The sequence below is a fragment of the Asterias amurensis genome, chromosome 9 (assembly GCF_032118995.1).
Source record: "Asterias amurensis chromosome 9, ASM3211899v1".
NCBI lineage: Eukaryota > Metazoa > Echinodermata > Asteroidea > Forcipulatida > Asteriidae > Asterias > Asterias amurensis.
The window spans coordinates 19,301,564-19,326,250 of NC_092656.1; the positions used below are offsets into that span (position 1 = coordinate 19,301,564).

Sequence of the window (24,687 nt, forward strand, 5' to 3'; positions counted from 1 at the left end):
TTTGCTATTAGAGTCTTAAAGAAAGGGGTGTGACAACTTTAATAGTCCTTGCCTCCTCTCTCGTTATTGATTAAACATTCAGATGAAATATCGCATGAATTTGCTCGCTTTCGTCGCTTCGCATCCCTTGTCTTTACCATTCCTTGTTTTTTGTGATGTGGGAATCTAAGACGGCTAGTGGAAATTGATGTTGTCCGTCTTTACTTTCCTGGAGAGCCAAGAAATTATGAGAGCTCGGGCGTTTGTCTTAATGCTCTCAGAGGAAATCTCCAGCCCAAGGTTTCTTTTGATATTTTATTTCTTCACACGGTACTGTCTGTTGATATGACAACACCTAGGTCTGGAATTATACAGGCTCGTCTTGGCAAGGTTTGTATGACAGGTGTTGGGGAGTTAAAGTGTGTTCAGACGTCTTGGGAGGGTACCCAGAGCGGGATTGAAAGTGCGCCTTTAGCTGAAAAGATTTCTTGACAAGTGAGTCTGCGTTTAACATTTTGCCTTAGAAAACAAATAAACAAAAAACACCACAGATATACAATCGTGATTTGTTTGAGAATCGTTTGAGAATCATATCTCTGGTGCATACCTTGCGATATGTTTGAGAATGGTTTGAGAATCATATCTTTGGTGCATACCTTGCACATTAACAGCACCAATTGGAGACTTTGGGACGCTAGGTGGCAGCAGACTTACCAGGTAAATTTCCATTGTTTACGTAGTTCTGAACGTGCGCACATGACCGAGAACAATGGATTTTACCTGGTAAGTCTGCTGCCACCAAGCGTCCCAAAAGTCTCCCATTGTGTAACACAAGCCGGGAATTTCATCTTTGAGAGGGCAGGGCCATTTTTATTTTGAAAAGGGCACCTCCTTTGGAAAAATTTAAAGTCAATTGAAAACTTTTAAAGGGCACCAACATGACCAAGGTCAGTATATAAAACAAGCTTTTTTTAACAACATCAACACATACTTTCTGAAAATCTGTCCATTCTTTCTAACTGCCTCAAGACAACCTGAGAGACGTCACAAGTCTTAGAATTGGTTCATAACCAAAGTGCAGTAAATATTCAGTATTTGTCTGATTCCAGCGTCGATTTCACCAAACTCTTCCTAACTTAGGATTAATCTTAGGACTTAGGACGGGTTCAGTTCCGTATCCAAATACGTAGGACGAATTGAACCCATCCTAAGTTAGGACGGGTAAACCGTCCTAACTCGAGTTAGGATTAATCCCAGCATTTCGTGAAATCGGCCGCAGCACACATAACCATGCCTGAATGTTTACAGGCCTCCCATCTACCTGTACACCCCAAGCACCTGTTTGTCTGTGGGGTATGAATACATTAGGCACAGGGATAATTAATTGACCTTGAGTCTGCAATCTTTGAGGGCAATGACAGCCATTATAAACTGTAAGTAAACCTAACGGTTATTAATTATCATGAGGTAGACATAGCAAAATAGTCACCATCAAGGTTTGGGGGGGGGGGGGTTACGGATCACCTATTCATTGCTAGTTGAAGAGGTTTGCGTATACAGTGTACTCTTAAATTGATAGATCAGTGCATGTTTGTACCTTCAACCTACATGTTTGTCAATTCAGAAGCACCAGGGATAAACATGGGTTAATGTTGCAGCCGAGGGTTACCCTACTTTTGAAACAACATCAGGCAATCACTTCACTTGCATTTTATCTTACTTGGTCACGTTACACAATAATAGTATCAAGATGGCATGTCATGGCTGAGCGATTTAGCACACTGGTGTTTCTGATCAGAAGAGTATGGGTTCGAGTCCCAGTCTTGACATTTATGTCTTTAGGCAAGACACTTGACCTTTACTGCTTTGTCCTTACCCTTTGAATGGGACACAAAGCCACAAGTCTCATGTGTAGTGTACTGCCAATCAAAGAACCCAGTTCCACTTATTGCTAAGAGAAGGGGGTCTGCCCTGATGTTTCTGGCAGTGTTTGCTAAGTGCACTACACCACCGTATACTGTCTTATATACTGTACATGTACTGTCATATATGGTGCTATACAAATCAATCACCTTATTTAACCCCCCCCCCCCTCCCCCCTCAATAATGTTCCTGATCGTTCAAACGCCTTTAGTAGGCTAACTGGTAGAAACAAGTTAAACTCCGGTATTATTACTTTACACAGTGACAACTCACCTTTCCCTAGATGCGTGTTGATGCTCATGTAGCGCGCTGTACCCGTCAGACTCTTGTGCTCCCTGTAGGGAATGTGCTTGTTGGTCTCGGGGTCTATGTACTCCTTGGCCAGGCCAAAGTCAATGATGTGGATTGTGTTCTGGTGTTTACTGGACTGGCGACCGATGAGAAAGTTCTCTGGTTTAATGTCTCGATAGATCAAGTGCTTACTATGTACATATTCTATTCTGTGCAGCTGTGGACGGTGAAGATACGGGAGAGAAAACATCACACAATTAATTTTGATTTTGTCAATAAGTATCACAAAAGAAATGAAGACAAATAAATAAGCATTGCAAATAAACAGTATTTTGTCAGAACCATAACTTTTCAAAAAGTAACCTCATTTATAGAACAAATCCCCTTTAAGAAACACTATTATTATTATTATTTATTTATTTATTTATTTATTTATTTATTTATTTATTTATTATTTTTTTTCTGGGGGGGGGGGGGGTTCGGTGATGGGTGGTGCGTGTGCGCTGAGTGCAAGCAATGCGTTGTCCACTGCTGGTGGGAATCATTCATATATTGTTTGACTAAATCATGGCTCAGTGTACCGTATGAAAACTGAAAGCTAAAGGTAATATTGAAACTGCATATATTACTCAAAACGAATGAGCGATATAGGTTTCCTCAATGTCCAAAACATCCCCCCTCATCCAATCCTCGACTGACCCACCTGTCAAACACTCCTTACGGCCCAAGCCTAAACAAACACATATCAATATCACATGTCACTATCATCCTTTCCATTCTGAATGCATATTTCGGCCCCAGTGGATGTAATATGTAACGCCCCACTGCCTAGCAATCCATCTTTATGTATTCTTAAAGGAAAGATGGCCCGAGGGGTCCGAAGTGTCCAGAAAAATAATGGCTTCCGCTTGTCTATCAAATTCTTAAAGGGCAATATTTGTAGAGCTTCTACGTGGAGAGACGGAATATTCCGCAGATCTTAGAGGTGGGGTAAAAGTATTTTTGTTTCAGACAAATTATTTATTTTTAAAATGGCACTGAAAACAATCTCATCTTCTACAATACTTGGCGTAGTTTCATAAATGTACATCCACTTTGTAAACTCAACAATGCTGCTACTCAAAAATCACAATTCGCTAGTCAATAGTGGCATTCAGTGTGCGAAAATAAGCTCAGTCTGAATGTTTTGCTACACAAGACTGCTTGACGATATCTTTCCCTGCTACATAACCCTAGATACATCATCAATACTGAAGATCCGCTGATGATGAATTCCAGTCAGTAATGACAGGAGATGATGATGATACATTCTAAGGAGGAAGCATAGCTCTCAATTATCTCACAGACGGTAAAGTCTTCCCATTAGCGGTTACATATCCAGGCAAGTATGCACAATGACTAACCCCTACGCCATAGATATTGAGTACGAACATGCACATCAAATACAACATGTGGAAATATCTTTCATTGACAGTCAGTAACTATGACTGATAATGGGAGACGCACCATAATATGTTACACATCGCTAAGGGGAACCGCAGAACTGTTTCTTCATTTGCTGAAGAGACCATGATGAGACAAATGATTCATGCTTAGTGATGCGTGCTTAGCATAAAGTGGTTTTTTAAAAAACTTGCTTTGAAAACAGACATCTCTTCCTCAGCAGAAACAAGGCAAAATTTCATTAAGCTGTTGAGCAGAAATGGAGCTTAGCAAATGACCATTCTGAGCAAAAGATAGGAGGGAACCAGTTGCAAAATATACGATAAGTTGTGTTAGGGCTGGTAACAAATTTCTGCTAACCAAACATTTTCAGTGTTAACCAATTTCTTGTGCTTAACAGCTTTGTAAAGTTGGGTTCAGGTCGCCTGCTGTAATGCAACGTAATATAGTTAGTAACATGAAGTTTGCGTATTTATTGCTTATCTGTGAAATACGCATGTTGAAGAGTGAATTTTTCTGCTAATGCATTACGCGGCAGATTTGTACTTACTGAACTAACAGTAAGTGCGATAGAATCAGGCCATGTACTTACCAATTGGATTGCTATAAGAAGGACTGTCCTTAATGAGAATTGGCGGTCACAGATGTCAAACAGGTCCTCCAAGCTGGGTCCCATCAATTCCATCACCATTGCATTGTATTTACCACAAGGGCCAAAATAGTACACCTGGGGCACTCCCTCTGCTGGTGAAGAAAAAAGGAAAGTGGAAAATAAATACATTTGCATCATGGTTTGTGAAAGGGCGAAAAGGGCGAAAGCTCAAGATCTGGGTACACATTACACAAGAACATGTGCCCAACCTGCAATACACTGGTTTACTATATACAGCTGATTACAATTCAATATTAAACTTTTGATTACAACACTTGGGAAATTTGTCTATACCTGCCATTTTAAACAGCTTATTAAATTGTTTCATTGTCATTGGATTTAATCTTTAATTAACATAATAACGAGATTTCACAACTTAATGTTAACTACAAAAACAAAGCAGTTCCATCAAAGTAGAATGTCAGAGAAAAACTTAAATCTTCCACAATTTTGTATAATTGGAATTTCCCTTGGATTTGACCAATCAGTGAGGGAGATTCCTGAAACCAACGGGTCAATATCCAATCAAACTAGGCTTCAGTGAAGCCATCTACAAGAGAATATGAGAACAATCAAGAAGAGTTGTTTGAAATAAAAAGCTTTTGTTAAAGGAACACGTTGCCTTTGATCGGTCGAGTTGGTCTTTGAAAAGCGTTTGTAACCGTTTTTTATAAAATGCATATGGGTAGAAAGATATTGTAAAAGTAGAATACAACGATTCACACAAACATGCCTCGAAATTGCGTGGTTTTCCTTTTACCTCGTCGACTAACACGTCGGCCATTTATGGGGGTCAAAATTTTGACTCCCATAAATGGCCGACCGTCTTAGTTCGCACAAGTAGAAGGGAAACCACGCAATTTCGAGGCAAACTTGTGTGGATCATTGTATTCTACTTTTGCAACATCTTTCCAACCATCTGCATTATTTAAAAAACGGTTACAAAAGCTTTTGTTTTTACCAACTCGTCCGAATCCAAGGCAACGTGTTCCTTTAATGCAATATGTTGATGAGCATTTGTATTGGGCCAGGTATAAATATTTATCATAATCCTAATTCCTTATTCACCAATCCATTGAATATTCACCAGCTTTTAAATTTACAAATTTGAATAATATGATAAATTTAATTTCCACATTGAGAAGCAGTCCTTCTTTCAAGGAATTTTCTGTCTTCATTATACAGTGAAGATATACAGGCATGGATCTTGCGTTACATGTTTATGCGTGTGACAAACACATTGCATAGGATTCTCTAACACTAACGCAGCCAGCCACAAAAACTCACGCTTTCAGCAAAACTATTGCATTATGCGAAAACATCACGCCTCTGGATGACAAAGAACGCCGCGAGCCTGACAGACTAAATATTCACATTCCTTACCCTGTAAGATTGAGTATCTTATGTATATGATCAAACCACTTTACAGTGGGAAAAAACTCGTGTAATTTCTAGCTTGAACTGGGCATTTAACTAGCCCAAATCCCATACAGTAAATCAGACTGTGTAAGCCATTTGAAGCTGGGAGCTGACCAAACCAGGATGTTTTTCTGATCATAATAACTACCGCCATGCATACACAGGTTGTCTGTGTTTGCTGCTGTAGTATTTGACGAGGTAGAGGATTCTCCCTAGGGTTTCTAAAAACTAGGAAGCATTCTGGACCCAATTGTTTGGGATGTTTGGCCAAAGCATGCTGATTTCTATCTATGATCTATTATCTATCTTCCAACACGTACATCCCTCCAGATGAGTATTGGTTTGTTAAATCCTTCTGTGCAATCTGAAGCACTCTGGTTGTCATTTTGTTGATTTTTATGAAGGTTATATATATTTTGTCCCGTAGTCGTCTGAAATAAGAACGTATCCGCGAGCAATTCTTGCGTATCTGCCCGATGCGCTAGCTTGTATATATGGGAAGAACCCTGATGTATATCTTTTATGCTTTTAACCGAGGGGTGGTCAAATGCCCCTACAATCTATGGCTTCAAAAAATCTTTGCAACTTTGCATGGATAAAATGTGTCTCATCCTGCAGGTAGACCCTGTAATTTATGTCATATTGAGGGTCAGAAGGCTAGTTATGATCAGCAGTATCCGGTTTAGACCACCGCTTCTCCGTCACTTCCATTAGACACGGCATTGCTCTTTGACAGTCAGACTTACAGTCCTTTCACCACATTCCTACACATTTATCATGAGTATTTGCATCCCCATCCCTAAGGTCATTCCAGAGCTCCCGAGACTACGGGACAAAACGCACCGCAAATCAACTTTGCTTCCAACAGCTAATTAAGCATCACTTGCTGTTCTCTTTTGCAGAGACTTAAAAAAAAAAAAATCCCCTACAGCAACCAGACGCTACTGCTGAGAGGCGAGCAGGGACGTTTGTTATGCCAACAACGTACCGGCTCTGAATAGCATTAATCCCTTGACGCTGATAGTATTGGGGATTCCGCTCGCCCCCGGGCGACCGACCAAATGAGATTACAACACACTATACGAGCTGGCCTCCACGCCCTGGGAATGAGGATGAGGTCAAAGTTTAACTGATTAACGGGACAAGATATTAGATTAAGGGTTGTCACAGTATGTTAACTGTGGCACGTATTGAGCAACCGCAAATAGAGCCAATGGGCCAATCAGCCTGCCGTGCACTTCTCAATCTGAAATGCCTTGGAGCATCAACCAGTCATAACACCGGAAATCATTTTCATTATCATAAATGAATGTGAAAATGACCTGGTTATTAAAAAAAAAGGAATTAAGATTCAATTACATTTATTAGTGATTGCTAAACACACTTTCTTCATTAGAATCTTCCATTTTGAAGCGGGTAAATCAAGAATGATACAGCAATGCGTTAGCAAATCTACCCATTAAAAACAACAAAGGGCTATTTGCAATGTTCATTATTTTCTACTAATAAGAAAAATCAAAATTTATAAAGATTTTTGCCCTTCTGTAGTAAAAGGGCAAATATACTCCATTGATGTAGTAGAAGGACTTATCAATTCCTAATTACCAACCAGTTCTGCTTGGTTACCAGTGCGAACTAGCTTATGATCTAGCCTCGCTAAGCTTCTTTCTTTCCAAATTTGTTTAACGCTACTGTTAATTTCCCATGCATAAAAATTGCGTGCTACGGAAAAGTTTTGCCTAGAAGAAAATGGTTGCCAATCCTACAATTGTCTTGCTTAGAAAACAAGAATATTTCACAAATGATTGGCTGTGGCTAAAGCCAATTTATGCTTCAATGCATGTTTATGTAGTGATCCAGTCGTAGCCATATCCACTAATTCAGCAAACAACCCACGTCTGCTGGCAAACATTTCTGCTGAGCAGCTGTGCCAATGTTCTGGTAAGCTAAATCATATGTATAATTATCAGTCTACACCGGTAGCACAGACAACTCTCATTTTGCTATCCATTGCTTGAAGGGAACCAGTTTCATATTTCTCTTAAGTACTGCATAATCATGCAGCACGTGTTATGCTTAACCAGCATGGCGTTGGTAATTCACCCACTACACTATGGCATGATGTCATAATCCAAACGTGCTGTAAGGGTACAGTGGCCATGAACCGATAACAAGCAGATATTTTATAAAGGATTGTACGCCGCCGTTCTTAGTGTAATTATGCTGGCTGTCAAAGTCTATATAGAGACATTCGTGCCTGGCGAATGATGTGGGGTTTTATTTTGTTTTGTTTTTTTCATCACAAAGGAGAGACGGCGGCACACAATGTGTTTGTCATTTTAATCGTATTACAGAAATATTCGTCTGTGCAATCTCAATGGTCCAATATGGTAAATGTATTAGACCAAACATGTACAAGTTTGTATGTGTATAACAGTATCAGACATTTTATTTTGACAAAAATTGTTTTTATGATAAAAATAAAGAAGTTTATTTAGTATATCTGAGCCAACATCTGACGTTGTTTATAATCATTTTAATATTCTGAAGTGATTGTGTATTTTTTGCTACTCTTTTCAAATAAATAAAAACATCACAAACAGTATGTAAAAAAATTGTATTTGGAAGAGAAACATCTTGAAAAATTAATTTTATTTTTTTTTCTCCAGGAAAAAATACCCCATATTTAGGAACTCTTGTTTCAGTATGTAAAATTTCAACCTGTAACAGGTTGAGAAGAGAGAAAAAAAAGAAAATACAGGGAAAACAATTTATAAAAACATACCACATAGACTCTCCTTCAATGTCAGGTAAACAAGTTTTCAAAATATTGCAAGATAAACACACCTCAGAGTAATTTCTTGGAAAGATCGATACAATTATGTGAATAAATCACAATGAAATAGAAATCTTAGCTCACAAAAAGCACTCATCCACATTTTAACACTGAGCTGCTTTTTTAAATTTTCCACTTTCGGGTGGAACTCGGTGTATATTCATTTACATAATAATATCAGATTCACGGGAGGATTCCAATCCCAGCGTGCATGCGGTCTTTATAGGCTTTGTTGGGCTACTCGTATCACGGCGGTGTGACCTTTCCTGTCTGACCTAATTGCAACAAAAGCTTGCGCTGGTTCAGCACAGGATGTAACATAAGTCATCTATCTCGGATTCCTTGACAATTGTAATGATCGTATTACGATCATCAGAATCAACGGCACTATGACTAATTGCTATTCATATCGAACTAATTAAAGAATTTCTTCTTGGCCAGGAGCAAGACTGAACACAAATGACAAATCTTGAAAAGGCGGTGAAACTCTTCTTGAAAAATGAAATCATCTGAAATACCAAGATGTTACATTTCAATAGAGGTTTACAGACTCTTCATTATCATAAATTTGAAACTTAGTTAATAAGAGCTGTATTTTTCTACCTTTTAAAGTCAGATTATCAGGAATTACCAGTGATATTGCCCCTTGTCTTGGCCTCGGTGCCCCTTTAAGAGTTTCCCATAAGATTCTCCAAAGGAATTACCCTTTGCAAAATGAAAATGTCCTTGCCCTCTCAACAGTGAGACTATTGCCTGCTTAATTTCTTTCAAGACATCTTGAGCGCAAAGATAGACAAAGCAGCTTCAAACTAAGTGACCCTGACGACAAAAAACCTGTTTTAAATTTAATTTCCTCTTCTTCAACAGGCTGGTTTTTCATGTATACATTTTTCAGATATTCTACAAACAGCCTATTAATGTTTTCCTGTAGTGTACAAAATGTACTTTGAAAGCAGAAATGATGAAAAGATGCGTCACTATTCTTATAGTTTTTTGGCGCCAATAGTCTCAGTTCCTTGGGGCAAACATCTGCATCAAACCCAATGTAAATAGTGAGAGGACCTGCTCAGGGGAACCATTGACCTTTGATTCTGTGATGTAAGAATATTTCACAACGATTTCCCATAAATTGATGGGGCCAGTACAGAATCTATCCCTTTCATAAAACAAATGTTAAGATTTGTTATCAAGTGTCAGGTTTGTTTAGTATTGAGTGAAGTATTCCTTGAAAAACATCAGCATTTTGGTTTGATGTGAAGACGATTTTGTTGTAATTCAAAATAAAAGTAAAGGGCTACCCGATGGTTTCAAAAACGACCTAGTACTCACAATATTTGGTCCCTGTAGTTCAATCATCAGACTATTAGATATCAAGACTGAAGCAAGTCTAATTATTTCCTCTTCTCCCCCCCCCCCCCCCCCCCCCCCGGCTTTCTATAATATGTAAACTATTGAACCCCTCTATTATCATCAGACACTTGAGTGATCATAACAATTAATACGAAAAAAGGGTTGACAAGTCACCACCTTGTCCATGACCTACACACAATAATTGGTCCCTGTAGTTCAATCATCAGACTATTAGATATCAAGACTGAAGCAAGTCTAATTATTTCCTCTTCCCCCCCCCCCCCCCCCCGGCTTACTATAATATGTAAACTATTGAACCCCTCTATTATCATCAGACACTTGAGTGATCATAACAATTAATACGAAAAAAGGGTTGACAAGTCACCACCTTGTTCATGACCTACACACAATAATTGGTCCCTGTAGTTCAATCATCAGACTATTAGATATCAAGACTGAAGCAAGTCTAATTATTTCCTCTTCTCCCCCCCCCCTGGCTTTCTATAATATGTAAACCATTGAACCCCTCTATTATCATCAGACACTTGAGTGATCATAACAATTAATACCAAAAGGGTTGACAAGTCACCACATTGTTCATGACTAATTTTTTGACAAGTGTCCTGCTGTTGTAGTAAACTGCCTGGTCGCATCTACTTTCATGTATAAAATCAAACGATGATGATGGATGAACTGTACAAACACATGCACGCCCCATTGTGAACAGATAGACTCATAATAATATCGAAGTCTTATATATAGCGCACATATCTACCAAACAAGGTATTCAAGGCGCTGAGTATACACAAACTTTCAGAAAGATAGGTTATTGCAGTGATGAATTTTGAGACCCAATAAGTTAGCACCTTATAAGGGTTTACAAGGTGCTACGGCGCATTAAGCAGCCACAGCCAGGAACACCGGGGCGAACCCCTTCTCTTTTCGAATAAGTGCACTGGGTTCTTTAACATGCGTTACACAACACATGTGACCAACGGCTTTACGTCCCATCCGAAGGACGAAGCAATGGTCAAGTGTCTTGCTTATAGGACACAAGTGTCACGGCTTAGATCAAGTTTTTTGGCCATGACATGAATCCCTACTCACTGTATAAGACTTCGATATTATTATTAGATAGACTCATATGAGCACACACAACATGAAAATTAGAAAACAGAAATGCACTTTAAGGTGGTCATATTATGGTATTATGCTTAGGATCATTGCCACATATTTTAACAAAATGAGCTAAAACTACAAACATCTCTTGACCTTCATTTCCGTATCATTTGATGTTAATAAAACTTGGATACGAAATGTCCACAGTCCATTTAGGCTAATGCCCCAATTTCATAGAACTGCCACAAAAATGTTTATAAAGAGAAAAAATATTACTTTAACAGCAGAATTAGAAAACCAGCCAACGTATCATGCAATGTACACTGCTCTTAGCTGGTGGTCTGCTTATTTATTAGGTGCTAAGCATGCTCATTAAGCATGCTCATTAGGTAAGCATTGTTTTCTGAGTAGCAGCTCTTAGACACAAATGTTAACACTTCTAGAAGATACATTTTAACACCTGGTAAAAATAGGTGAAAAATAAAATAACAGACATAATGAAACTGTTGCCAGTGATGTACATTCCCATTACATTTAGGCTGGTGCAGCGCCTCCATGCATCACCTTGCACCAAGGGGAGACAGGGAACTACGAGACATGCGTCTCACATGGCTGATCACGAAAGATCCTTACGTGAATTTAAGATGGGGATGATTTGTTGCATTCAAGGCCATGATACCCCCCATCCCCTGACCCACCAACCATAACTGATGCAACGTACAGGTTAGATTCAAACCCTTGTTATTCCATCTCTGTATCAATCCGTAAACACATCTGGTCATTTCCCCCCCCCCCCCCCACATATCTTGTCCCACATTTTTGACAGGGTTTTGGTTGCTTCATAGTAAATAATCGTGTTTCAGAACACACCCGATACATGTACCGGATTAGTAATTTTCTTTTGATGCGAACACCACATGACATGGATCTTATTTTAATTTAAAGGTACACGTTTGGTATTCGCTCTTAAAAATAATGGCAATAAAAACTTACTTTTTATGAAGTATGGTAATAAAGTATTTTGAATAGGCCTATATTTTGAGGAGATGTAAGCATTTGGACATTAGGAACTGTTTAAAGCCATTGGACCCTTTCGGTAAACAGTATTGTCCAAGGCCCACACTTCGTGTATCACAACTTATATATCAAATAACAAATCTGTGAAAATTTAGGCTCAATCGGACATCGGAGTCGGGAGAAAATAACGGGAAAGCCCACTCCTGTTTTCGCGCGTTTCGCCGTGTCATGACATGTGTTTATAACAAATCCGTAATTCTCGCTAACGAGAATTTATATTGTTTTACCGTTTTCTCAAAAAGTAAAGCATTTCATGGACTAATATTTCAAGAGAAGTCTTTCACCATTACCTTCTATAAACCCTGTAAATTATTTGTAAATCTGTGAACTTTTTTTTTTTGGGGGGTACCGAAAGGGTCCAATGGCTTTAATGGAAGGACTTGACCAGTCTCCTTATAAAATTACAGCATTATTGGATGTCCCCCCCCCAAATATACATGCAGCCAAATGCCCTTCACTCTGATTGGACAGATCTCTCCAAAAATAGGTCCAAATACATGATCTTGTTATTAATAGGTTGTACAATGGGAAAGGTGGCATTGTAGTGAATGTTTTAATTATTATACACAAATCCATATATGAGACAATATTGAATCCAATTTCATAGAGCTGCTTAGCTAAGCACATAAAGTACCTCAAAATAGGATCCAATTTCATAGAGCTGCTTAGCTAAGCACATAAAGTACCTCAATATAGGATCCAATTTCATGGAGCTGCTTAGCTAAGCACATAAAGTACCTCAATATAGGATCCAATTTCATAGAGCTGCTTAGCTAAGCACATCAAGTACCTCAATATAGGATCCAATTTCATGGAGCTGCTTAGCTAAGCACATAAAGTACCTCAATATAGGATCCAATTTCATAGAGCTGCTTAGCTAAGCACATAAAGTACCTCAATATAGGATCCAATTTCATGGAGCTGCTTAGCTAAGCACATAAAGTACCTCAATATAGGATCCAATTTCATAAGCACATAAAGTACCTTAATATAGGATCCAATTTCATAGAGCTGCTTAGCTAAGCACATAAAGTACCTCAGCACAAACAAATTTTTGGTTTGCCTAACAGATATGGATTACCAGCCAAAAATACCATGTCACATGTACCATTTCTGACTGGTTTCCTGCTAGTTTTTTTCTTAGCAGATATTTGTTATGCAATATTGTCGGCTTTGGGCCTAGTTTTTTTAATGATTAAAGGCAGTGGACACTATTGGTAATTACTCAACACAAAACCTCCCTTGGTAACGAGTAATGGGGAGAGGTTGATGGTATAAAACATTGTGAGAAACGGCTCTCTCTGAATTGACATAGTTTTTGAGAAAGAAGTAATTTTCCACGAATTTGATTTCGAGACCTCAAGTTTAGAACTTTGAGGTCTCGAAATCAAGCATCTAAAAGCACACAACTTCATGTGACTAGGGTGTTTTTTTCTTTCATCAGATCTCCCAACTCCGACGACCAATCGAGCTCAAATTTTCACAGGCTTGTTATTTTGTGCATATGATAAGATACACCAAGTGAGAAGACTGGTCTTTGACATTTACCAATAGTCTCCAGTGTCTTTAAAGGGAGGGGAGTGAGGCAGCCTTCCTTGGCACAACCCTGTAAGCACAAAACATTGCTTAGCACCAACAAGTTCTGCTTTAAAACAGCTTTATGGGCCCTGGTACCCTTTTACAACAACAACCCAATTAACCAATGGTTATTGTACGGTACATACTGTATGTCAAAGGGTTTCATGTGTACTATTGCTCAAGGATGGAAAAATGCCTAGTCATACATAGCTTACAAAACAAAAGAGCTCTACACAGTACCCTGTATGAAAAAAATGCAGAAAACTACTGAAATTGGCATGATTGGACAATAATTCTACCATGTCCATATGGTGTCATTAAATCCCATATTCTCAACATTATTCAATTACAAATCCAACTTCTATCTTAATGTGATGACTTGCAAATATCACAACAAATCCTAATTTCAGTTGACATTAATAAACAGTATAGGAGCAGCTAGTGCTTCATTTTTGAAAGGGCAAGGGCACCAAGGCATTTTCTCCTCGGTTAAGAGCACTCTATATGTACTTGTATGAGGACACTTATTTTGTATCATTTCAAGGGCACCAAGGCAAAGACCAGAGGTATGGAGGCAATTGCCTCCGTGAAGTATCAGGCCTGCAGAAAGTAACAGTTTAAAATAAAATCACCACAAAAAATCACAAAGTAATCAGTGCCCCTTTAACACTGTCCTGTGTACACAACAGAAGCAGCAACTGGCATTCTCCGATTTCTAATCCAATGAATTTTTGAATATATTCTGCTGGATCGAACGCATAAGACATGAGTTATGTCAACATTTGAAAGCAGCGTCTCTAGGCAATATCCACGCGGCAATCCGACGACAACGTTGTCGCTCACTTCCTGTTTATTTGTAGCCAGCTTTTTTTGTAGGTGTGAACAAATAATGATTGTAATCAATTCCTTTAAGTTCAAAGAATTTCTTGATGTTAGCGCAGACTACTTGTAACAACAAGGTGATTAGTTTTTTTTATTTTGTACCATGCTAAAGCTTAAATCAATATACATGTATTTGGAATTTGGGTAAGATGTGTTTACGGTAAAACAGAGCTGTATATTTTCTTACCAAGGAAGCTTTCTTTCCTCTGTTTTAAATTGTGGATAAAAGGGCAGAAGTAGTGGACATCATTAAAGGTACAATGGTATTTTTTTTTAACAGAGATATTGGAAAGAACTCCTCTAAGTTTTTGTCTTGTTTTTAAGGACATTTATTGAGGTGTTAAAAGATCAAATGATAATTCACACCATTTAAACATGGGTAGAGACGAAAAGCATTTACTCAATTTTAATTTCCTAAACAAACAAAAAAGGGTGCGGCAGTAATAGATTATTTATCCCGATCCCTTTTCTTTTTACTTTAATGTGTCCAAGATTTCACCTCAGGATAATGGGAATTATCAATGAATGTGTCATCAGCCTTTCCCAGGAGTAAAAAATATGAACGGTTAAAACACCTGTTTTGAGCCGAGGCAAATGTGAAATCCTATGCACAAGAATCTGTAAGAGCTTTCATCATGTCAGGAATAAACAGTTGGAGCAAAAAAAGAGAAGGAATTTCTTGAGGCTCCGACCAATTCCAAAAATGTTTCCCCTGATAGGAATTTTAATTCATGATGGAAACATGGGATTGTTGATGGAATTGGGAAGCAGAGGGCCAATGCATTGTAACTAGGACTTAAAGTACTTGATGAAAATCAATGAGCCGACAGATATTCTTTTTCTGAAGTTAAAGACAAAATAACATAAACTATCAATAAAAAAGGGGTTTATCAGGTAATTTTGTTTTAATTGATAAAAACTGGTACAGGTAGCTTTCTTTTATTTCTGTTAAAAACATCCTCCAAAAATTGCAGTAAACCACTGACAAAAAATAATGTAAAAAATAAATAAAGAGAAGAAAATAAAACAGTTGGGTTGGTTTCCATCTCAATTAAGATGAAGTTACAATTCCTCGTCAGAAGCAGATCGTTTGCACAAGTACTTGACTGGTTGACATTTTGTCTTTGCACATAATAATAATAATTGCATCTTCGATCTTTTGAAGAAGAAGGGTTCAGTCACCGCAGCTTCTCAGTAAAAAACATCTCGCTGCAGTAATTTCTCAATCTTATGGCTTGATCGAACTAATTTGATCGATGGGTCCTACACATGGCAGGAAATATATGTTATTGCGGGTTCCTACATCTGACAATAAATCCCAGCCGGGGGTCGACTGAATTTTTTAACCTTCTCAGTTGCTATTCTGAAATATACATTTTCACTGCAATTTAGGTGACTTTATGGCAGAGTTTAACTCTAAACTAAATCTTGGTGCATGGAAATTGATAGAAAAGATCAAACACAGAAATTTATGTCTAACTTTGATTTTCTCATTTCAGTTGTGTGCAAGATAATTAAAGTCACCTGGAAGTGGTATTTTTTCAAAATAAAGCTTTTGTCACTAATATATATGTGTTTTGATGAGTGGAATGTGAATAAACAGTTAACTACGGTTTTAAAAAATCAGTTCTTATGTCATTTACAAATTTAAGAGTAGACTCCGACCCAAGAGGGCGCTGTTCGTGACGTCAATCGAGGCAGACTTTGTCTGTAATGCGTAGAGTAAACACAATTGCAAAGTACATGTACGGACCAAGTCGTGAGTTTGTACGTTTCAAAAAAAATTGTTTTTTATTTTTTCCGGCAATGCCGACCAGGTGTATTGCTGCTAAATGCAGAAAAACACTTTTTGAAATGTACCAACTCACGACTTGGACGTACATGTACTTTGCATGTGTGTTTACCATACGCATTGCAGGCAAAGTCTGCCTCGATTGACGTCACAAAAGGGGTAGGCAGAGTCAGCCCCCCAAACAACTTTATATATTTTTTAAACATATAAATCGTGACAAACAATTACTAAAAAAATTGTTTTATTGTTCGTAAGCATATACTCTTATGTTTGAAAGAAAAACAATTATATTTCCAGGTGACTTTAAATAAAAATTAAATTGAAGAAAACACTGAGGCTTTAATTGTTAAACATATTTTACAAGGGGGAACAAATAAATAAAACAAAAACTTGCTCTGGTAACTTATTTCATTGTCATATCTAAATAAAATTTCTTTTAAATAAGCTGCCTTTCTAATTTATACCTTGTTTCTGCTTTAAACTCTTATTAAGAATCAAACCAATATTAAATGAAAACTACACATCTGGAACAAAGATCATCATGTCCCCCTGAAAAACGTTACAGATATTAATTTGTTGTCCGAGTGTAAGAGAAAACTTCATGGATATGCCTCCAGCCATCTCATTGAAACATGAAACATGAGCAATTCTCCTGAGAGATAAAACACACAACACATCTTCATCAGTAAAGCGTTTAACACAAAGCCAACAACAAGACAATAGATACAGACGAGTATTACTTGAAGCTGCTGACAACAAGATCGACAAGGCTTTCGGATCAGATGACTGCATCCAGTTTCTGGCAAAACGAGCAGTCTTTTTCGGCAATCGCATACTTAAATGTTTTAGGAATTTACAACAAAAGTTTAGATTGAACTGAATCCAATATTTTCAGAACAAAAGAACTTGTTTATGAGTACCTAAAATGTTCTGCACTATATCGAAGCAGGTTTTATGCCTTAAAATTCGACAATAAGTTGAAAGGCACCTTAGACGGGAAATATTGCTAGTAGCAGAAAAAAGCTTACGCAAAATTGCAGTGTAGTAACTTGAGGCAGGCCTCTTCCGATTTGTTTTGCAATGGAGATCCATTTTGAAGCACAATATTCTACTTCGTTTCAAGGAGTTTAGCATTCAAAGGGTTAATCATGTACCTTGCAGCAATGCGATTGTTGTTGATGAAGGGATGAGTTGTAGACGGGTGGGTGGGGGGGGGGTGTATAATGTGTCTCCGCTTGTACAATCATAGAGCTATAATGAACAAACCACCTTTACTGTCCATATCAACAGCATGGCGATAACATTATTAGGTATGATCCTATTACACTAATAGTATTCCTCACTCTTCTGTGTACCCGGTCATGTGTTTACTGCATCAGTGTGTTGCTAGTCTTGGCTCAAGGCGTTACAACATGATTCAGCGTTTTTTATGTCAGTACTTTATTAATCAATCCATAAGATATGAGTTATCAACAGAGGGCGCAATTTTAACAATTTGAATTGTTCAAATGATTAGTCTTCAGCAACATCCTTGACATTTTGTGGTGGTGGTGGGGGGGGGGGGGGGGGCTGGCTGACCATGTACACAGCGGAAATCAAGAAAGGCCTTGCTTGACCTTATGATTGGTTCAAGCATAGAGCAAGGGTTCAAGTTAGGCTCCTTTGTAAACATGCACAAGTTTAAGGGAAGTCAATTATACAGCTGTGTTGCAAACAAACTGCTAACGTGCAAAGTCGAGTGTTCAAAACACAGGATTATGAACATATGAACATGTAAAGGATTATGGTATAAATTATTCATATCTCACTTGAACTGCTTTGATGATTGGTTACCCGATAAAGTGTAAACAAGATGGCAGATGAAAAGTTAGCATAGATCTATGTAGAAATGGACACAATTGTGATGTTGTTACAATGTCCAACATAAAAACAGCGAGTCCAAACTACACCCATACACCCCTACAGGTTTAAATAAAACCTATGATAATTATCAATAAAACTAATTAATAAAATCCTTCCATCATTGCATCTAATTAAGTTTTTGAGATGAGGGGAAGCTAATAACCGTTAATAATCAATTGTCAGGTCTACTCAGGAAACTCAAAAAATCAGGCTCTTTTCTGTACATCATCAATACGACAAGGTTACAACTATCATGAATGGTATCAATACCGACCCCCCCTCCCCCACCCCGAAAAAACACCTGTAGTGGCCCTTTAGAAATCTACTATAGAATAGGAACAAGTAAAGCCTGGTTCATACTTACTGCGAATGCGAATGTGATACAAATTTTGCATCACAAATTCGCAACAGTTGAAATGTGCTCAACTCCTGTGAAAAAAATTGCTGAAAAACAGCCATGTGACATCATTCGCATTCACAGGAGGTATGAACCAGGCTTTAGAGATGAAATCTGTGATGTCAATCATTATGCATGTATGTTCAATGCACACAGGGTGTTAGTACAGTAATTATAGACTACAGTATGTCAAACTATTACTCTAAGAGTAAAGACTACTTATTATTTCCCCAAGCTAATCCAGACACTAACAAACCTCGTCAAAACCAGAATGAGAGACCTAAGGAGAGAAGCCTTCCAATCAAGAAATCACATGGCGGGTATGATGCGGCACAGCGTATGAAGCAAGAGCTATAATCAAATGAGACGGGTTCGGAAAGCCTCAGCTCTAATAAGGTCGGACTTATTCCTCCTCACGAGTCGCCTGGCATTGGACATTGGGTCGCTTGCAAAGGCCTCTAAGCCAAATAGAAGATGTTGTGGGTAAGCGGTGTCAGTTTGAGCAGAGAAATTGCCAATTGATGCACTCTCTCTTTGAATGCCTTGGTTTCTAAGATGAAAGTGTAGCGGCAATACGTCTTTATTAAGTATGCGAGGAGGACAGGCCTGGAAGAATGTCTCTAAATATATGCATTCATACTTTGCTTGAAACAAGACGTTTGAGGCCATTAGGTATGCATGTAGATCAACTAATGATTAAGGACGTTATTAACTTGAGGCACTTCAATATGTCACGGTGCCCTTGGGGAGAGAATAATGTTTTCAACAACATGTAGAGCCCTGCATTTTTAATTTTATGATAATCATGTCATAAAATTGAGGTGAGGATAGAAGAACAGACATCAGTGGTGGAAAAAGGCCCAAAACAGAAGCCAGGAAATTGTATTTATCTATTACAATTTTTTTTTTTTTCATTATGCAAAAAGGATGAACTAAAAAAAAGGGGACATGTCAACAATAGGATGCAAAAGAATCTCATCAGGAAATGTCCCCAACTTCAGAGAAGTTAACTTGTAACACCAGTTTTGGCATTTCAAAATATTGACATGTTTTACAGAGAAACTGTGCTGTTTGTTTTTCTGATCAGCAGGAACGGGAAATGTGGTGGTCTCTGCTGGAAGTACAGATCTCTCACTTCCCCTGAAGCGGACCACGGGATGTCAAAGCTCAGTTGCAATCGGAACTAAAAGAATCTAAATAACAACATACGGTTACTGTAGGTCAGTCTTACTCCAATTAAACTGACACAGAATAGGACAATTAACACAGGTTTAAAAAATGTATATGTTTAGTAAGTAGGATTTGAAACTTTGCATGGTGGAGATAAGATATAGAAGAGTTTGCGGTAACACCATGTAATAACAATCTCTAAATGAGTTGGGGTGGTTCTGAAAAGAACCGTTGGGTTAACTCGACGTTTCGATCAGTATGCTCAGTATTCTCCAGAAGACGATCAGAGCATACTGATCGAAACGTCGAGTTAACCCAACGGTTCTTTTCAGAACCACCCCAACTCATTTAGAGATTGTTATTACATGGTGTTACCGCAAACTCTTCTATATATATGTTTAGTAATCACTCTTAAAATTAATGGCAACATGGTTAGAAGCCTACAAAGTATCGAAGTAATGTGGTTTTACATGAAAAGATAACAGTTTTTACGCCCCAAATTTGAATCGAGAAATGTTGCTGGTAGTGTCAGATTGTGTATTCCTATTGGGGATTTTCCTTTCAACATAGACATACAAATTATTGCTCTGGTTTTTCGGTGTTATCTCTAAAACCGCGACCACATTTCGAAATGAAACTTTCAGATGTTTTATAGTATACATCTTTTTACATATATGATAAAAACAATCGAATGCTCCTAAAAACTAAAGGTATACTTTGCCTTTAACTGTTACATGGGACATACATGTCATTGGATAATCAGCCTATCACTCATGGTCGAATTTAATAACCTGCATCAAAGCATTCCGATTTCGCAGATGGTAGTTATTTTGAATTATGCCAGTCTGCTTCATATTTGCCTCTGACTCTCCAGCTCCCCTATGCAGTATTTGACGTTAATAAGCCAGCAATGCAAAAGCAATCTCAAAGTCACCTCAGCTCTAATTAGGTATTCAGAGGTCAGGTTGTATTGACTTAAACAATTTAAGTCATCCCGTCTGAATGTCACTGCGATTTAAAAAAAAATGGCTCTCATTCCCCCCAGAGAACTGTATATCATGAAGATTATACTTTCCTTGAGGCAAGAGATATTAAAAACTTGATCTTGTGATATATTATCTTGTTTTAAGTTCTTTTGGATGATAATGAATGATACAATAAGCTTCTTGACAGAGACGCAATTTATTTCTATCCACAGCCATTGATTAACAATTCTTAGAAACCTTTCCGACTCCACAGGGGATCAAAACAACATGCAGTCTTAAAGCACTCTCATCAGCACTAGCATCTTATTATCCATTTAAGACCTCTCAAGTGCTCAGTTATTTTCCTAGGTGGAGTGAAGCAATTAATGATTAAGTGTCTTGTTAAGCAAATTTTGTCTGGGTAGCCATTTTAGAGTGTCAGTAAATTGCTGTAAACCATACATGTGCGACATTAATAGTTGAAGCCTGAATAAATTAAGACAAATTAGCCAACCTTTTGTGTTGGCAATTTAGTGCCAATAAATTTGGCCTTGTTGGGTGTTCTATTATTATGGAAGACTGTGAACATCTAGTTGTGGAGTTATTAGTGCACCGGGAAAAAGAACAATATAATTTTGCCCTAATACCCAAACAGTGCTGTAACATGTACGTGAAATAGGCCTCTATGCTTAATTTTTGAAAGGGCAAGGTTTTCTCCTTGGTCAAGGGGACCCTAAGAGGACATTGTAAATGTAAATTTATACAGTAGCGTTTCAAGGGCGCCAAGGCAATGACCAGGGGGCATGGATGCAATCACCCTTGTTGCCTCTGTGAAGTATCAGACCTGATGAAGAATGTCTTGTCATTGGGCTTGGGAGTCAATGTAACAATTATGAGCATCAAGTATACAGGGTACACATACCCCCTACAAATCCCTCACGATCAAAACAAATTGGATGTGCTAGATCAAAGGGCCCAGAGCACATGTTGGTTTTAGTATGTGTGTCGTCTCACTCCCAGGTGAGAGAAACCCACCCCCAGTGAGATACTATAATTCCACGGAATATCTCCGTCTGACAAATTATTGGATATTTTGTGGTATCAACATGAATGGGTTATGGGTGAGTTGGGAGCTGTGTACCACACAGGAGCAAGGACCACAGAGCCAGTCTCAGTTATTGTTCATAAATACTCATTGATCGAGTTCGGGAGGTGTGTTCTTAGATGCTCAAGAACACGTAGAATTGCTGTTCGTATATCTTCCACCTAATCGACGATGATGTGCCGCCATTTTGTACAGTGTTGTTCTTGATACCGGCTGAAAAGTGGTGTGTGATCTTGTTCCGAGTGCATTGTTCTCTGATTGTGTTCTCATCGTTCGGGCGTGTGGACAGCGCACTCGGGCAAAGAACACACAGCCGAACTCAGCCAATGAGATAAATATTAGTTGACATCGTTGGTGACTTGATTAAGAGATCCAGTCAGACTTGAGTCAAACTCAAAGACTTGACTAACTGGAGACATGAAACTTGCCCAGAAAGATTGGATGACAATTTTTTCTCATGTGAAACGTAAGATGATAAATCTGAATTGTGGTAGTATATATAACAAACCTGCTTGTCCGAGCATCTTGTAAAATCTGTACTCTAGATGGAGCTGTGGTGCTCTTGACTTCATGGGTTCCTGGGAGAAAAAAAAGGAACGAAATACAGATATATTAAGTGACATTTTGAAATATTCTATAAAACAAATGTGTGTCCTCAACAAGTGTTGAGGAGAAGATTTTCAGATTATGGCAAGCAAAGTTTGAGGTTTGCACCAGCACCAACCATTCCAAGTAGTTTCGTCTTCATATCAGGAGATGAAGATTGAAGAAGCTGAATCAAAAACATGGCTTTCAATTCAGGTAAACACCCAGTCATGTTTTCAGGCCTTGAACTTTGCTCTTGAAGGGGCACAGCAATTTTCCTCTGGTAAGGGTAAATTCTATGGGGGAACCTGTAAGTTTGTATTGGACTCTTACAGAGGGCACCACAGCAAAAGCATGTTTCACCACAACCATTGCTGTGGGTGCCATGGGCTATTTTCAGGCATATATTTTTTTATTAAGGGTGCACCACTTTAAAAGGACTTGGGTACTTTTTCAAAATGTCCATAGATTTACATTAAACTTACAGGGTTTTAAGATAATGATAGTTGAAAGCTTCCCTTCAAATATTACTTACTGAGGTGCTGTAGTTTTTGAGAAATGAGTAAAACAATATCATGAATATCTGTTTGTAAATGATTAAAATTATTTTCATGACATTGTTTTACTCATTTCCCAAAAACTACAGCACCTAGGCACATAACATTTTCAGGGAAGCTTTCTACTATCATTATCTTTAAACTGTGTAAGTTTAGTGTAAATCTGTGGACATTGTGTTTTTTTGTCCAACAAAAGTTACATAGACCCTTTGATGTTATCGTTTGTTGGAGATTTGTGTACATTAATCATCCAACTGCAGCCTGTTGACCAACTATTAGAAACCATTCAACGGCAAGGATGGAGTATGGATGATGGCACAACTGTACTGTGTATTCACCACCTGGTCACGTAGCTTTATCAATCATTTACATTTATTGAATGGCCAGACAGCAGGAGGGATTTATATTAATATAATGTACTTTCTTAAGATTAGCAGCAAAAAACTATCTTTCTCGTGTTTGGTTCATCTCGATGGACTTGTAAGTACATCAACCATGCTTGACATGAGGCTAGTCATCCTCATACCAATCCTTCCAGAACTGAATTGTTATAAGGCCTTGAACTTCGCTCATGAAGGGGCACCACATGTTTCATTTGGTAAGGGGCACTTTTATGAGGAAAATGTGAATTTGTATTGAACCTTGCAAAGGGCACCACAGCAAAAGCACAGGGCACCTCAGCAAAAAGCACAGGGCACCACAGCAAAAGCACAGGGCACCTCAGCAAAAGCACAGGGCACCGCAGCAATTACTGTGGGTGTCTTGGTCTATTTTGAGGCCTGTGTTATGATGCAGGTTTTGTTGTGCGATTGTCTCTCGGATAAAAAAAGAAAATGCAGAGTTAACCTGTCTTTAGATTATTTTCAGGATCTGCAAAAAACCGTACAATCTAGACGACTGAAATGAATATTTCTTCCAAGCATTTAGAAAGGACCACGATTCCAAATGTACATATACTATTCCTAGCTTCCTACTAACTTCCCAGCGTTTAAGTGGCTTTCTCAGATCACAGAGGTCAATCATGAGCAAGTGGTTGCTTTTTTGACATCTTCCTTTCTCACTTTAAGCTGGCTTAGTAACTCTAGACCAGCAATATAGGGCATAAGATTCAGGTTTTATCTGTTGAGTTGTTGTAGAGAAAGTAGGCAAGTAGAGTAAATGTTACACTTCACCAATGCCTCTCCTTTGCCTTACCGTGACGCCTTGTAAGCAGATGGACATTAGGGGCCAACAGCGAGAATGGATCAATAAGGTACTCCATATACACTGGTCTGACTTCAGTTAGTAGGAAACCGTGCATCAGAATGAGGAATACATCATTTAAGTATGACTACAAGGTCCTTGTCATAATTAAGATCCACTGAAAATGCGGTTATGCAATTTTTTGAACTCCTGATAAAATTGAGTTTATAGGTGATACGCCATTATGAAAGTATTTATGCAACAAAAAACATGGGTTTCATAGTGGACATTTATTTGCTGTTTTGTGTTTTATCCCATGATTTAGGGTCATTTAAGTTCGAGCCCGTTGATTCTTATGTGAAATTGCAAATAAGGAGCTTTTCTCACCGAGATGACAAATTGTGAATAATCAAGAGCTATCAAATACATGATATTACAGTTTTATTATTACAGTTTTATTAAAACTGTGAAGTGGTTATTAAA

At 38.2% G+C, this 24,687-nt stretch overlaps 1 protein-coding gene across 2 annotated transcripts in view; it reads right to left on the reverse strand.

Annotated features, from left to right (window-relative positions):
• Nucleotides 1-24,687, reverse strand: part of LOC139942362 (casein kinase I-like) — a 65,819-nt gene that overhangs the window by 17,472 nt on the left and 23,660 nt on the right. Inside the window, exons 4-6 of one of the 2 annotated variants that reach the window (XM_071939218.1) lie at nucleotides 22,389-22,458; nucleotides 4,229-4,377; nucleotides 2,176-2,410 (exon numbers count right to left, since the gene is read on the reverse strand). In XM_071939218.1, the coding sequence (XP_071795319.1) occupies nucleotides 2,176-2,410; nucleotides 4,229-4,377; nucleotides 22,389-22,458 (454 nt within the window). Of the gene's footprint in view, nucleotides 1-2,175; nucleotides 2,411-4,228; nucleotides 4,381-22,388; nucleotides 22,459-24,687 lie in introns of both variants that reach the window. The other variant, XM_071939217.1, reaches the window with a different exon arrangement.